Source organism: Prinia subflava, chromosome 3 (genome assembly GCF_021018805.1).
Source record: "Prinia subflava isolate CZ2003 ecotype Zambia chromosome 3, Cam_Psub_1.2, whole genome shotgun sequence".
NCBI classification, from domain to species: domain Eukaryota; kingdom Metazoa; phylum Chordata; class Aves; order Passeriformes; family Cisticolidae; genus Prinia; species Prinia subflava.
The window spans coordinates 21824037-21839855 of record NC_086249.1 but is presented as its reverse complement, the minus strand read 5'-3'; the positions used below and the strand labels follow the sequence as shown (position 1 = coordinate 21839855).

The 15819-nt window shown below is 43.3% G+C and overlaps 1 protein-coding gene across 1 annotated transcript in view; it reads left to right on the top strand.

The window, feature by feature from the left end:
- NARS2 (asparaginyl-tRNA synthetase 2, mitochondrial) overlaps positions 1–15819 on the top strand; it is a 48762-nt gene that overhangs the window by 11517 nt on the left and 21426 nt on the right. The window contains exon 6 of the mRNA XM_063394389.1: positions 3946–4046. Within this exon, the coding sequence (XP_063250459.1) occupies positions 3946–4046 (101 nt within the window). The remainder of the gene's footprint in view (positions 1–3945; positions 4047–15819) is intronic.

Genomic DNA, 15819 nt, shown 5'->3' with positions numbered 1-15819 from the left:
CAGTTCTTATTGCCTGTGGCTGTGTTCCTTCCTGGGACCACTCTCTCCATGTACAGTGGTGTGCTGCAGGAGTGCTGCACTCTGCCTGACGGCTCCAGCAGAGGTAAAATGTGCTCAGTGTGAGGCTTGGCTCTTCCCACACACACACCTCATGGCACCTGGATAGAGTTTGGCTGAGCCCAGGGTCTGGCTCAGGACATTTCATTACTTGAAAGGATATTTAACTGGAAACCTGAAGAATCATCCAGGTTATAGTTCTTCTCTGAAATGCATCTGGAGATCGTACGGTGTTGGGCTTTAGGGGGTTTTTGCCCCTCGCTCACAGGAGTGAATGTCAAAGTTTTTAGGTTCCTGAAGGTGCAAATTTATGGCTGTGTCCGCTGTGGCACCAGCAATATGTACCTGCTGCTGAAGATGCAGAAATTTACTCTTGCCATCCCTTTGGTACTACTGAAAAATATCCTTGTTGGCACCAAAGGAAGCTGGGATCTGCTGGAGAGAATCACAGTTAAATGCAAGAGTATTAGTGTCTGTAAGGTGTTTTCCCTTTTAGAGATGTGTGATGGTCTGGGAGGCAGCCAGCTCCTGGGAGACTGGTATTTCAGAGATGTGCTCTGCAGGGTTCAGGGTAAGCTGGACCTGAGCTGAGGGACGGCTTGCTTTTTCATGTTGTAGCTCTCCCAGTTTCTGCTCATTTCTACCTGATTCATATCCGCCTGTCCAGTCTGTATTTATGAGACATTATGCATTCCAGTACATATTTATGAGAAGTGTGTCTCAGCAGAACCAGCTGCTATTCCTCAGAGCAAGTCCAGCTGATCAGAATTTGGACTGGAATTGCAAGGAGGACTTCTTGAAAGTTCAGAATTTTGTGGGGGTTGTCTAAAAAGGAAAATCCAATCATGTTTATAATGGAGTGCCACAGAGGGCAAGTCTGGATTAAAGATGTATTTCTGGGAAGCTGCAGCAGCATGGTGGTGTGGGCCTGGGCTAGAGCTAGAGCAATGATTTCTATGAGCTTTCCAAGTCTCCTCTGATCCCTTCATGCTTTTGGCTTGCATAGAGTGTAAGACAGAATCAAACAGTTTGTACTCTCCTGAAGCTAATTGCCTCAAGGAGAAGTTAATACAAGACTGACATCAAAGGGAATAACTTTAAATTAAATCATTAGACATTTGTGGAGATGGAGAACAAAACAGGTACTAAATCCAGTTGTTCTTGTATTTAGAAGGAGAATAAAAAGCCTTTGAAGTTGATGTCAAATACTAGTATGTTTATAGCACTGAGACACCAACATGTTTTGTACAGATTCCCTCTCCCTTTTACCCAATTGTAATTTAGGTAGTTTTCAACTCTGGGATGGAAAGAGCTTGAAAGGAAGCCCATAGTTCCCCTCCTAATCTTTTATCAAGTCCTTGTTTGGGGCTTGGGAATTGGGAGAAGCATCCATCTAGTTGAAGTAAAAGCACCACGATGTTGTTGCTTCATTTTGCTACTCATGGGCATGAAAATCATTCTCTGTCAGCAGTGAAGGGATAGAGTCCCCTACCATTTGTTTGTCTTGTACCATTGGCTGTGGTTTCATACACTTAAAGAAACCATCTTGATCTAAAAGGCTGAGCATGAATCTGGGGCACAGGCTCTTGGGAATATTGACCTGTGCTCAGATGTGTAAAGTGGAGGAATCATCTCCAGTGGATTAGCTGATACGTGTACCTGTGAAATGTGCAGCTGCTAATTGCGGAATCTCCCCTTGCTGAAAGTGTCCCTTCTGAACAAAAAGGGAAGCATTCCATTTTTCCTGCACAGAAAAGTTTTCTGCATGAGCTGTGTTGCATTCACAACACCCATTGTATCGAGTATTGTGCCTTAGGATGAGGGGGAGCAAGTGGGCAGCTGTAGAGAGGGGAGGAGATCAGATGGTGATGGGGCAGTAAAATTTTATCTAAATATTGCTGTGTTTACTCTTCATCTTCTGTCAGAAGCCATTCAGGAGCTGCTCACAATGCAGACATACATCTTGGGATCTCTCAGTGACCTCTCAAACAGGCTGCAGGTTTTCAGAAGCCCAGTTGAGTTGTAGATTGTCTCACTCTCCAGTCACTTACTGTGTTTCTGTTTTCTTTATGTCTCTCTGAGATCACATCTGATTCGGAGAATGAAAAATGACAGAAAGTTATTATAAATAAACCAGGCCCCAGCTCCTGGAGACAGCTGTATCCTGTTTGTGGATTTGGGGGGAAGCATTGAGATTTTGTGGCTAATTTCTTGTTCTTTTTTTGCTTCCAGTTTGTGTCTTTCTCATTGTTTAGAAGTTGCATCCTACAGGATTAGGTGGGATTTTTCACTGGTGAAGCAAGGAATGTCACTGAACTAAGCTTGCAGGGAAAGAGAAGTCAGAAACCATGGCTCTTCTTTTTAGTGTCCTGGCCATGGTTCTGGGGCTGCAGTATGTGAATGTCTGATGTTTATTAATATCCTTATTGTTTTTGAGCAAATGCTCTGGGTTTATTTGATGAAAACAGTAGGGGCCTCCTTCTGCATCCTTGGAGTTTGGTGTTTGGTTTTTTTAGAATCGCAAGGCCTCTGAAACAAAGGAAGCAGTCCTGGGGTTACAGCCACTAATTGTCATATTTTCATTGATCTCTGTGGAACAAGGCAAGCTTGCTCTTTTCTTCAGTGTGATGCTGTGAAGAGATAAAACTGCCTTGTGATCTGAGATTTTTGGAAGTCACTGTTTTATCTTTGTGATGAGCAGCAGAGCTTTTTGAGAACAAAGGTACCGTCTTCAAGCTCATTGAGAAAAATGGCAGGTTATAGACTATCAAAGGCTGGTGAACAAGGCTCCCTGTGACAGAGCAAGTTGGGGAGTGGGGTGTCTGGAGGCAGTGGCATACTTAGCTGAACTAGCAACACTTAGCATGACTCCTAGGAGCTACACCTTGAAAAGTGAGTATTTCAAAATCATTTCAGAAGAAAGTCTTCATTTGGAAGTGAATGTAGATCAGCCAGACCTCAGATTAGCTTTGAAGTTCTGTTCTGTTTTTCTCCTGAACCTTTGGCTCCTCCACAGTTTAGGGATGACACTGACATATACAAGATGTTGAAATACAATATAATTTATCTTCATGTTTCTTTAAAAGTCACTGAGTTGTGACCTCTAGAGATCATCTAATCCATCTCACTGTGCTCAAACAGGGTCAGCTGGAGCAAGTTGCCCAGTACTCTGCTGCTGAGTTTTTTGTATCTCCCCAGATGGAGACTTTACAGCCTCTCTGGACAACCTGTTCTAGTGCTTGACACCCGCAGTAAATATTAAAGGTTATTCTTGTTTTCAGATGAATTTTTGTGTGTCTTTTTTAAAATCTCTGCCTATTCTCTCTTGGGACATTTTTTTCTTTGAGGTTTTTCATAACTTACTAAATTTTCTATTACTTGTAGATTTTTATGCTTAAAATATCTGATGACCTGATAAAAGCATGCAAAAGCTGAAATGAAACAGTTTATTTTTCACTGCCTATATAATATGTAAGCTGTGATGTCTCCAAGTTAATATTGTTTCAATTGTGATATTTTTGAAGACTGAATAACAAATCTTAAAAGGATATTGCATTGCCTTTTTTTTATTACTGTTTGTCTTTTTCCAGTGGAAACAAATTCATTTCCCCATGAAAAGAAAATAACTCTATTTTTAAAGTTTTTTCTGAAAGTCAGTGGGACTGACACAGAAAACACTCCTCAATTTTCTCATCAGCCTTGAAATTGAATTTTGAAGGCAATGCTGTATGAAGCTTCAAACTACAAATAACAGAGATTATTCTCTTCCTCCCCTCTGTTCATCTTGGTAGGAAAGTGAAAATTGATGCTTTGAAAAGAGGGAAAATAAGCTGGGTGCTGTGCTTTTTATTTAAACACCAATGGTCTGACTTGTTGCTCATTTCACAGACATCAAGAGAGGCAAAGGAGTCTGCAGAGAAGACCCATTTCTTCAATGTGCCTGCCTTCCTGACAGTTTCTGGCCAGCTCCATTTGGAAGTAATGGCAGGGTGAGCAAACTTAGAAGTTTTGGTCTTTGTCTGTGGGATATTCCCAACTGGTAATTTTGGTATCCAGTAGATATCTGCCGTGGTTATCTGCCAGAAATGGACTGACTGGCAGTGGCTGCAGGATGGATGCAGTGAAAGGCCAGCCTAGACAGGGGGCTGGGGCACCTCTTGTGTGGACACAGGGTGAGAGAGCTGGGGTTGGTCAGCCTGGAGAACAGGAGACTCCAGGGAGACCTTAGAGCCCCTTCTAGTACTTCAGGGGCTACAAGAGAAGTGAGGAGGGCTTTGGACAAGGGCATAGAGTGACAAGGCAAGGGGAGATGGCTTCAGATTGAAAGAGGAAACTTTTAAATGAGATATTAAGAAGAAATTCTTTACTTGAGGGTGGTGAGGCACTGGCACAGTTACCAGAGAAGTTACACAGTTACCAGAGAAGCTGAGGATGCCCCATCCCTGGAGGTGTTCAAGGCCAGGTTGGATGGGGCTCTGAGCAGTTTGGGGTAGATGTCCCTGCCCATAGCTGAGGAGATAGAACAACATTGTCTTCGGGGTCACTTCCAAAACCATTCAATGATTCTGTGCTCTGGAGTGTTCATAGCATCTAGAGAGTTAATGCTGTGTGATGTATCACTGCAGTGCTTTTGCATCTAGAAGAGCTTCATATATTTTTGAAGACTGAAGGGATTCAATACCACTTGAGCTGCAGGCCTCAAAAACTCAGTGTACTTAAATAAAATAAAAATAAAAGGAGCAGGTTCCCAGAACAGCTATGCTCCATTATGAATAAACACATCTAAATTTAGATGGCCCTGGATTCATTCAAAATGCCTATAAGAACAACACATTACTGTAAAATAGGAGCATGAAGCTGTAATGTACTGCATTCTGAAGAGCACTGATTCTTTTATTTTTCCATCCTTAGAGAGCAAGGTGCATCTGAGTGATATCAGTGGAGAAAGTATTTACCAGACAGGTAATCTGCTGAATTTAGCTTTCTGCTCTGTCATAAAGCAGGCTGGGTACTATTTAAGGGGTACAGCCCAATGTAATAGATTGTATTTCAGGTTGATTGTTAGAATCCATGTTCTTTCTTTGGACTTATTTGAATTGTGGAATTAAGTCTTTCAGTAAAGGTCACAATGTGTGACAGTCAATTAAGTCTAGCACATACAAACTCATGTCATCCCATCTTCCAGGGACCAGAATCTCCCCATGCTTCAGATAAACAAACCTCTTCCTCATCAGCTTTCCCCAGCTAATATCTGAGATGATGCCAGTCTTAGGCTGCCAAGTGACCTGTGCTATAGCCACAGCAGACAGGGCACCACGTGAGCAACATCCTGTCTATCAAGAATGTCTAGCTTGGTATTTCAGCATATCACAGACACTGAGCTGGTCTGAGAAGTGACTGTGTCTCTCAGGGAGAACAAACCAGGCAGAAGAGAGAATCCTGAAAAAATTTATATGTTTTGATTTGTATGCAAAAATTACCCTTTGGAAAATTTCACTGCAGCTATTTATCAGTAGCCAATTAAACTGTGCAACAGTGATTACATAAAAAAGCTCCAGCACTGATTCTCAGCACTGCATATGAGGCATGGGCAGCAAATGCCATTAGAAATACAGGTCAGAACTCCCTGATAAAAAGGCCAGTCTTTAAAGTTGACATTTTCCAAAGCTAGGATTTTACCCCTCCTGTTTTCAGAAGGTTTCCACTCCACAGTAACTGATCACTTTAAAAGTGTTTTTAAAGTCACTGTAAGTTCATGATGAACCCCCTTGCCACGTGGCAAACAACTGCAGTGCTACCTGCCTGAGATCTGGCTCTACTAGCAGTCCAGCTGGCCAGGAGTGATTTGGCTCAAGGACCATGTCTGAGGAGAGTCCACATTGCAACTGCTCAGAAAAATGTGCCTTCAAGTCAGGGTTGTTGTGCTGATTTCACGCCAGCTACTCAATGTACTAATTTAGTTAATTTATTGGGAAAATTCATTGTAGATGAAGACCAAACCCTTTATGAAAGAGAACTCTCTCTTTGACAGACTTGACACTTTCACTCCTAGTCTTACAGTTGCAAAAAGTGAGTCTTCCGCCTCCAAAATGGAAATGTTCTGGTCTTCCCAATAAACAAATCAGGTAAAACAGTAAGGATATATCTGTTTTGGATTTGATACCATGAAATTTACCCTTTGTTTTAGCCAGACTAAATTCTTCATGTTTACAAAATTATCTAGTCTTCAAAAAATACCTTTAGTTCAAATATAATCTTGAGTGTTGCAGTCTTAAGACTCTCGAGAAAACTTTGTTCCTGAGGATTTGTGGGAGGAGACTGAGCAAGAAATGCTGAGGAGAACCTTCCCCATCCAATCTTGATCCATATTCTCTTGTGACTTGTAGGACTTGGGAGAGAGACAGATCTTGCAGAAATCCATTAGAAAGCAGAGGTGGAGCAGGATAGGTATGAGAGGCAGGGAGAAATTTGTCCTTGGGTGGTTTATGTAGAAGGGGAACAGAAGGTCAGGTAAGCAGTCATGTAAGTTTGGGGTTAGCTTTTGGCTTTTCAGAGCTCATGAGCAACCTCCAAGCTGTGGCCAGAAAAGGCTGGAAAGGGAGGTATGGAGAAGACTTACCAGATGAGTCTGGAATCACATCTTCTGTGTCCTTGCAGAGAGTTCATCTGCAGACCACAGGGTATCACCTGAGTGCCCATGCTTGTGTGTTGTTCAGGGCTTAGGGCTCTGTTTCATGGCAGCGTTGCTTGGGATGCTATTCCTGATCACAGGCGAGAACAGTGAGCCATTTATAGCTGGTGAGTCTTTTCTTTGAGGAAAAGTGGGAAGAGAGATGTTCCTGTGTTTATTGACATCTGCTGTGCTATGTATGCTTGTTATTGAAGGCAAGGTCAGAGGAGTTCATCTTGTCTCTCAGTGTGACACAAACGGCCTACTTGGCACAACTTATTTCACTGTGCCTCATCTTAGCAGTGACGGCATCTAGGTTGTCTGCTCAGCGTGTCTGAATCATTGTCAGCTGCTGTAAATCTATGGGCTTTTTAAGGTCTCCAGAAAAGTCTTTATTCAGTAATAGAGCTCTCCCCTTCAGTCTCTGATGAGTCAGTAACCAGTGTGTGCGATAGAAGTGTAGGGCTGTCTGTGTCCTGATATCTGGTTTTAAATGTCATTGGTTTGCTGTGAAGTCCGTGTGGTATTTCCTTTTCCCCGATCCTCTGGTGAGGACAAGGGCCCCTTTGGGGACCTGAACTTGGCTGCAGGGTCTGTGACAGCTGAAGATGATTCAGAGGCATACTGGAGACAGCCAAAGCCAATTGTTGTCAAGAAGTACAGCTTGCTGGCTGCAGGTTTTTTTCTTCTCCTTTCCCACAGGCTGTACCTGCTTCTCTCTTTTCAGCCCCTCCTGTTAATAGTTAAACATCAGTGTTTTTCCCGTGTGCCACATTTCATCCCAGGCACAGTCTGTTCTGCCTTTTGTATCATGAGTTACATAAAATTGCTTTTCCTAAAACCCCTGGGAGCTATCCCCTCCCTAAATGGCTGCATAAGTTATCCCATCATTCCTTGCCCTCCTTAGCCCTGTTTCTTTTCTCTCTTATCAGGCCTTCACTAGGTTTCTTCTCTCTTGTTCATCTCACACTCACACTTGAAGGCAAATGGGTAAAAGGCTGAAGGGCGACCTAATAGCAGCCTGTTAGGACCTGCAAGGAGGTTCTCCAAAGACAGGCCCATTCTTTGCAGTGCTGAATGACAAGAGGACAAGAGACAATGGGGGTAAGCTGAGAAAAGTTAAGTTCTCAGTGGACATAGAGGATAAAATAATGGAGAAATAGTCAAGCATTGAAAAAGATGGAGGAAAGAAACTGTGCTCTTCATGAGAGCTGCAGCTAGGTGGAGCCTTGAGCTGGTCTGGCCTTCTTGCTGACCCTGCTTTGAACAGAAGACTGGACCAATGACCTTCTGAGGTCCCTTCCAGCCCAAGTAATTTTTGTCTTCTAGGTCTTTTCTTGCCTTTGTTCTCATTGTTCTCTTCACCTGTTTCAGGCACAATACCATCTTGGGGAATTATCTCTCTAGCAGGGTTTCTGTTCAGCATACCCAGGACTTGCGTTTTCCTGCTGACTTAAAATCTCAGCCTTCCATTCGGACTTCTGCCTGCTCACACCTACTTATCAAACTTGATTTAGATGCAGCATAATTAATCCCCCTCTCCTCAAGCTCATCCCCTTGATTGCTAAACCATCATGTATTCTGCTGCTCTTCTGCCTAATCCAGATATTCTCTGCAATCCTACAACTGGTTTTGCAGGTTGCAGAGAGGACTAAAAAGCATTTCAGCCATTCAGACTATTTTGGCTGTGTCTGCCTGAGTCTGTAGGGAGCTGAACTCAGTGAATTTCCTGTTGCTTGCAGAGGGTACTAAAATCACACTGATTTCACTTTTAAAATGCCAGTACTTCAGTGTTTTTCAAAGCATGGAGGATGGAGAATGAGAGAGAGAGCTGTCATTTTGATGTTCAAGAAAACACTGCAGAGCTCAAAAGAGATGTTTGAGGCTGCCGTCCATAAAAGAGGCTTCATTCTCAGCAGTCTGGCAACACACACTGTTAAAATTTGATTCCAAAATGACTTGCTAATGATGAAACGGATTGCATTGTCTTTAAACAAATATTTGCTCTACACTGTACAATTTTAAATGCTTCTGAATGCAGCTGCAGGAATGATGTCCAGTTGTATAACATTCCTGTTGCTAAGAAGTAACAAAAATAAGTGTAATTATTTATCTTGGACGTCTGAAAAAAATTTCTTACATTTCTTGCACAACATTTGTTTGAGTCTGAGTCATAATGCAGACTCTTATAATTAGTGCACTAACTTCCATTAATTAGGCTGACACTTAATTGGATCTATAAAAAGCAACCGTGGCATGTCTGGTTTTAATCAATTACTGCATACTTCAGTCTGGTTCATGACTGCTGCAGTGATTGTTAATGACTTCGTATTACTGGGAGGCCAAATACATGAACTCTGTAGGTACAACAGTGAGTCCAGAGTTGCTTGACTAGTTGGAGCTTTACAGTCCACATGGATATCCTCTTGGTCCTTTTTTTCCTCCACCTTTTTGGGAATGTAAGCAAGTAATCCGCTTGCATGCATGGTGAGTGTGTGCTGAGGATAGCTGCAGTTCAGCCATGTTCTGGGATCCTCACATGGAGGGCTGAATGCAGTCCCAGCAGTCTTGCACTGTGTGCTCTTTGTGTTATGTCCTTGCTGTAACAATCAAGTGCAGGTAGCAAGAGAAAAATCAGTTTTATGCTCATCTGGTGGAAGGTGTCCTCAGGTGAAATTCTTGGTCCTCATTTTACGAGTAAGCTGAGATGAACTGGTATGTTTCTGTCTTGAATCCAGTGCATAGTCCCTTTTCCTTCTCTGGGCAGCTCATCATCCCAGTTCCAGTCAGTGGTAGGTGCTGTAGGATCTGTGTCAGGAGAACCCAGCATCCACGTGTGTGCAGGGCCTTGCAGCTCCCCTTCATCCGTGTGCCTGGACAACGCTGTGAGAGCTGCAGGGTTTAAGAAGCTGTGGCTTTGTGAGTGACAGCAGGTCTGTCTGTCACAGCCCTCTGCCCACATGTTCCTGTGCCATAGCAGCCACGTTCATGGTGACTTCTGCAAGTTTATTTTACTTTGTGACTGAGGCAAGCCTGCAGGCAGCTCAGCTGGCCATCAGTGCCAAAACAGTGCCCTGGCAAACTTGATAGCTTATGAGAGCATGAACCTGCCTTGTGTCCAGGCTGCAGCTCCTGCTTCTCAAGGAGTCTCCGTGCCTTGGGAAGCGTGTCCAGGATGAGATGTGAAGTCAGGCAGCTTCATCCCTATTTGCTCCCACAGCTTTCCTTAAAGTAGATGCACAAATCCATTAGCACATGCCCTGAAATTCTTTGATTTGCTGTCATTGTACTAAAGAGGAATAGAATATAGATACATGTTGTAGTCAGTTAAAATGTGTTGCATTTTATATGGATTTTAGCAATTTTTTGGATACAGTTGCTTACTTTGTTTAGCCACTTTGTTTAGGCTTTGGAGGTTTTAAATAGTTACACCCAAACTTTGGAATGTGGCCTGAACCACGACTCCCTTTGTTCAGTAATGCACCACTGATGCTTTTTCATATTGTGATTGATACTTGCAGAGTTCATAAAACCAATTTTCATCTGAAACATTAAAAATTAAATACCCTTTTCCTGGCTGTTATAATGTAGTTTCTAAAGAACATGAGTTTTTTCCACTTTGAAAGGAAAAAGACTTAACCAGTTATTCCCCTCCAACATGTTGGTAATGCATTTTAATGCCTTAGAGTAGAAGTCAATGGGATGATTAAGTTTGAAAAACATCTTAGTTACCTGTTTTATTTAAATCTTTGAAACATTTTATATTGTTCTTTTGTAGAATATCTCTATTAGCTAGAGCATGGGAAATGATTATTTGAATAAATCCTCAACTACTCTGGTGGCTTTCATCAACCCAGCTTGAGTTTTCATTGCTAATCAGTCATTTTATTGACTTTAATTAGAAACAATAATATCAAAACTAGGACAAAGCAAGACTCCACTGACAATAAAGTACAACACTGTTGAATAAAAGGGTGGAGGACCCAGGCTGATGAGGTCTTTGAGCTTGGAGCAGACGACTTGTATGGCTCTGAGTAACTCTTGCGTCCTTTGTCTCGGTTTTCCCCTATTCTCCTGCCATCTGTAGACTAACAATCCAGTGTTTAGCTCTGCTGTGAGGTTTAATAAACAAACTTCTGGGTGCTTTGCCAAATAATTAGGGTATATGGGTCACTTTGTTGTTAATTACTCAAGTGTGCCTGGATCATATTCAAGCAGAGGGGGATGACCTGGGAAGGATCCTTGTCCCATCCTCTGTGTTGTGCCGCTGAAGCCGGAGCAGAGGCTGCGGCAAGGGGAGAGCAGGGCCTGGAGCGTGGCAGGAGGGCGCTGTGCGCGTGCGACCGCGCGGGCATCGTGGGTCCCTGCCCTTTGGGGCTGCAGCGAGAGAAGCTGCTGCAGTGCTTCAGTCTGACTGGCTGCAGGGGGAAGTTGGCACTTCCCAGTCCCTGTCTGGGAACTTAGACAGCTTGCCTTTTTTTTTTTTTTAAATTTGTGTATTTATTTTTGGCTGCTTACAAAAGGAAGAACAGTCCCAACTCGTCGCAGCGTGAGCCGAAACCTCAGCACTCAACACTCAGCTCTGCTGCCCAGGCCTGAGCCTCACATACTGCTACAAAAGTCCTTGTCAAGATGCAGCTTTTCTCATCTGCATTTCCCCAGAGGGCAAGCAGAAATGGCCCATGACAAGTCTTTCAAAACTAATTTTTCTGGGTAAAATTGAGTCCTTTCTGCTGCCTTTTCAACAGAAATGTGCATTTTCATTGGGCAGACTATCCAAAGCGCCAGACAATAGTAACGGGAGTATTATTTTTACACTGAGGTTAAAACCTAGATACTTCTGTCCAACTCTGACAGATATTTTTTAACACAGTCTACCCAGCTCAAGGATTTAAAATATTCTGCCTCTTTTCCACATTGCTGGGCATCTGTACCTTGCTATCATCATTTAGAGCTCTGGGCTTCCAGCTCCTTCAAAAGTTAGACCCGGGAAACATTGGGCTGATATTTTGAATGGTTGTCTCTGTGTGTGGTTTTGTGCACAGGGCCAGAACATCTTTCAACAGACAAATTTCAGCATCCCTGAACAATCCCATTCATGTTCAGGTCAAGCACTGCAGCCAGCTGATATGTCCTGGCAGCTGAGCAAAGTCACCTGCTTACTTCAGTGGTGCAGGCAGGTCCTCCATGCTCAAAATGAATATGGTCATGCCAGAACAGAGTGGAATTAAATCGTATGGTTCACTTTACTAACTTCTTCCCTTCCTGAGAGAAAGGACAATGGGTAGATAAAGCTAAACTCCTGAGCCTTAGGGTCACTTTGCTTAGGGTCTCTCCTCCTCTGCTGACATCATGTGTTATTTTGTATTTGGGTTGGAAGTTATTGTTTCTAGATTTTCTTGCGATCTAGATTTTAGTGTGTGTATGGCAGGGAGGGGTTGATGGATTATGGTGCAGGGGAACACACTGTTGAAGGGTTACATGTTGTGTTCATCTAGCATGGCCAAAGATGAGATTTGGCACAAGTCACTGTTCAGCTTAACTTGTCCCTGCAGATCTTGCCAGAGTAATCAATATATTTGTGTTTACATAGGCGTGTGTTGTATTTTGGGGTGACAGCAAGGGCACCATGCAAATGAATTGTTCCCCCTCTGCCATGTTGGCAGTGTATTTTTTTGGCTCACACGAAAATCACTGGGGTGATGAAGTTTTGAAAAACATCTTTGCTCCCTGTGTGTACTGGTGTGGTTTAGTGCTTAGCCCTGAGTCACAGCAACCGGCTTCTGCCTCCAGCTGTGTCACTACTGTGTGGTGTGACCTTGGCATTGGTTGTAAGCTGACTGTGCAGGGATTGCATCTTCTTGATTAATAGCCTTGTTCAAAGTTATATGCCCTTGGTTCAACACCACAAATAAGTCTTTATTACCTCAGTAGCAGCGTGGTGTCCAGGCTCAGAAAAGGAGCACAATCCATTCCTGGCTTGGGAACCATCAGCATAATTAATTCTATTTGGATTGCACCGTAAAAGTTGCCAGCAAGGCAGAGACACTGAGGCCTAGAAACATTGCATGAGTTTAATTAAAAGAATGATTTGAAGCAGCTTTGGGGACGGATACTTATTACTTCTCTATTGGTTCCTCTCACTTCCTCTATAATGAAATGTTATGTCAATGAACTCAAACGCAATGAGCTTTCATTCTGCGTGGCAGAAAGATCCCAAAGGTGGCTGCTTCTGGAGACTGAGTAGTGTGTGAAATAAAGGTGAAAGGGGGGAGGTTTCTCCCTTCCTGGCTATTCACAGGGTGGAGAACACAAGTGTGGCCTGTGCAACAGCCTCTACCATCCGTGCAGAGGATGGCTGTGTCCCAGCAACACTTCCAGGTACTGCTTTGGTGTCCAAAGAGACTCCTGGGAGCCTGTAGCTAAAAGTGGCTGGGCCCTTCACTGGGCTGGGGGAGCAAGCTCAGCGTTTAGCAGCATGGGGCCCTGGTTTTTGATACATTTCAGTCTGTTGGAAGGAGGGTTGTGGGTATTCTCTTGGCTTCCACATTAAGCTCTCACATTTTCCCAGAGAACTGGGCAGAGCGAAATACAGTCACAGAAAGGGAGCAATTAATTAAGTGGCTCTGTGCCTTCTTGTGGTGTCGACCCCGCCAGTGTCTGTGAGCTGCAGAAATGCACTTGGGTTTGCTGTCCAGAGCTCTGATCTGGGCAAAGCTGACTGCAAAAGGATTCGTTTCAAAGCCTCTCTTGTATTCTTTGCTAGCACGTACAAGGACAGTGTTACAGACATTACTGGTCTGCCTGTAATGGCTAAGGAAAAAGGCTCAACAGATTAGTGGGCTTTTTTTTCCTCTCCTGTGTGTATGCTTTTGTTGGAGACAAGGAATTAGCGCTGCTGATTTTTTTTTTAAGAAGACTCTTGAGTGCCCACAACCCAAACTGACCGAGGCACTTTTGGAGACTTACACAGAATTTCAAAGTTATTTTTAAATGCTGGAAGTCTTGCAGAGGTCTGGGAATGTTAAATGATTGATTATTTGCATCATAGAGCATAGGAGTCACAGCCCTACACTGAGGCTCCATTGTGCTAGGTGCTGAATGCACACAGAACAAAATGACTGGTTTGCTCTCAGTACCATGAAATCGGAGCAGAGTCAACTCCCATCCCACTTTTCTGATATATCTGTACATGCTCAGTGTGATACAGCAGTGTAGCAAATCACAGATATCTTTTTATAGCAGATGAAATACAAATAAAGGCTTGATTTGTATAGTGGGCATTTGCTTAATATTTTGAAATGGCAGGGCACAGTAAACAGTATATAAATGCCTAGATGGAAAATAATTGTTCATGCACAGAGCTGATAACAGTGACTATATCTATTTTTAGCTGTGTTTCTCTGTTATGTCCAGGCCTCTGGTCAGTGCCACTTTGCTGTTATGAGACAACTTGCATTTACTGAGCTCCTTTGATCGCTTTGCCAGCGTGACATCTGGCTAGTTTCCCTTTGCCAGGGTCCCAGGATCCTGGTGAAGTTCTCACAGTTACTTCTATCCATCTTTTCCCTTTACAGCTAGCCTGAGAAATGAATGATTCCTCCCCTCCCTGCAGATGGGGGTTTATGTGATGGGGAGGGGGGCTAAGGGGTGAATGTTATTTTTCCCTTTTTTCAATGGTCAGACAAGTTCAGCCCCGCACCAGTGATGTTAGGATATACAGGCTATCACAAAGCCCTTACACTTACTGTCACCTTGGGATAGCCCAGAGTTGCAGTGCTAATGGTTTGTTCTGTAAACGTAGGTGGTTCTCTGTGTACAAGTGCCTAGAGCTGAGGAAAGACAGAAATTGGTTCCTGTGGGAGTTGTGCTGCACTTGCCCTCCCCAAAAGTCTTGGGCACAGAGAGGCTTTATTCTTGCAGTACTCAGTTGATCTCTGACTATGAAGTGTTTGACCATGACTGACATCTTGGAGCAAAAAGAGGGTGGGTGTTTGTTTGTTTGTTGTTTTTTTTTTTGATTACTTTTAGGTATCTTGCAGTCAGCAAGCCCCTTGAAAGATGAGTTACTAGTCATCATTGGGCTGCTGATCAGTAGGAAATAAATGCAGTTCAAAGTGCTCTTAGTAGCCTGCATTGCTGGAGACTGTCCTGCCACAGTAACCTACAGTAACTGAAGTGTCAGTGCCTGTGCATGGACAGCTGCTGAGAAATGTCTCTCCCTGAAGCCAGGCTGTTGCTCTGTGGGAAAGGAGCTCATGCTAGCCAGCTAGTGTCACACTTTAGTTTTCAATGTTGCTTTGATGCTTTCGTGTCAGTGAGACATTAGAGACCTGCACATCAAACTGAGCAGACCTGAATGAGTACTTCAGTAACTGTAAGCTTTTCACAATATTTTCATCTTGTGTCTGATCCTGGCTCAGTCACAAACTGAACTTGTGACTAAACTCATTTATTTAGGAAAAATTCTTGCTTTAATTGAAGGGCCTCAAAAAGCCTGAAACAGGGGGCAGGTAGAGCAAGAACCTGCTCTAACTCCTTTTTCCCACTGCAGGCCAACCTCTGCAACCTGACAAACAAAAGCTTTTGACCAGTTCTGCCTTAAAGATAACATGATTGTGACTGCATGACTCATTGTTTTGTATTTGTTGTTTGTATTGCTATAGCAGTTGAGGCTCTTAAACTCTGGATCCAAGACCTTGTTGTACCAGGTGCTGTTAGGAGCATGGGAAAAAAACCAAACCAAAAAGGCTGTGTGAGGAAGAACATGAATTTCTGTATAACCCAAGACAACAGGTGGCTGCAGATGGGGGATCACAAGGAACTGATGATCTAATAGTGAATGACCTGAGCAGTGAGGAATAGTCTTGGTTACATCACTTATCCAAACATTGCTGAGGTTTTGTAGATACTACAGCAAAGGGCAGTTTGAAGGAAGATAATGGAGTGACAGAAGTTTACAGTAACATCTCAGCAAGTGAGAAAGGCAGCAGAGGAAAAGTGGCATGCTGAAAATCATGCTTGAAGGAAGATGTTTGCTGCAAAATCTAGTTAGTTGGTTGTAGATGCTGTGGTCATATATGAGAGAGTGC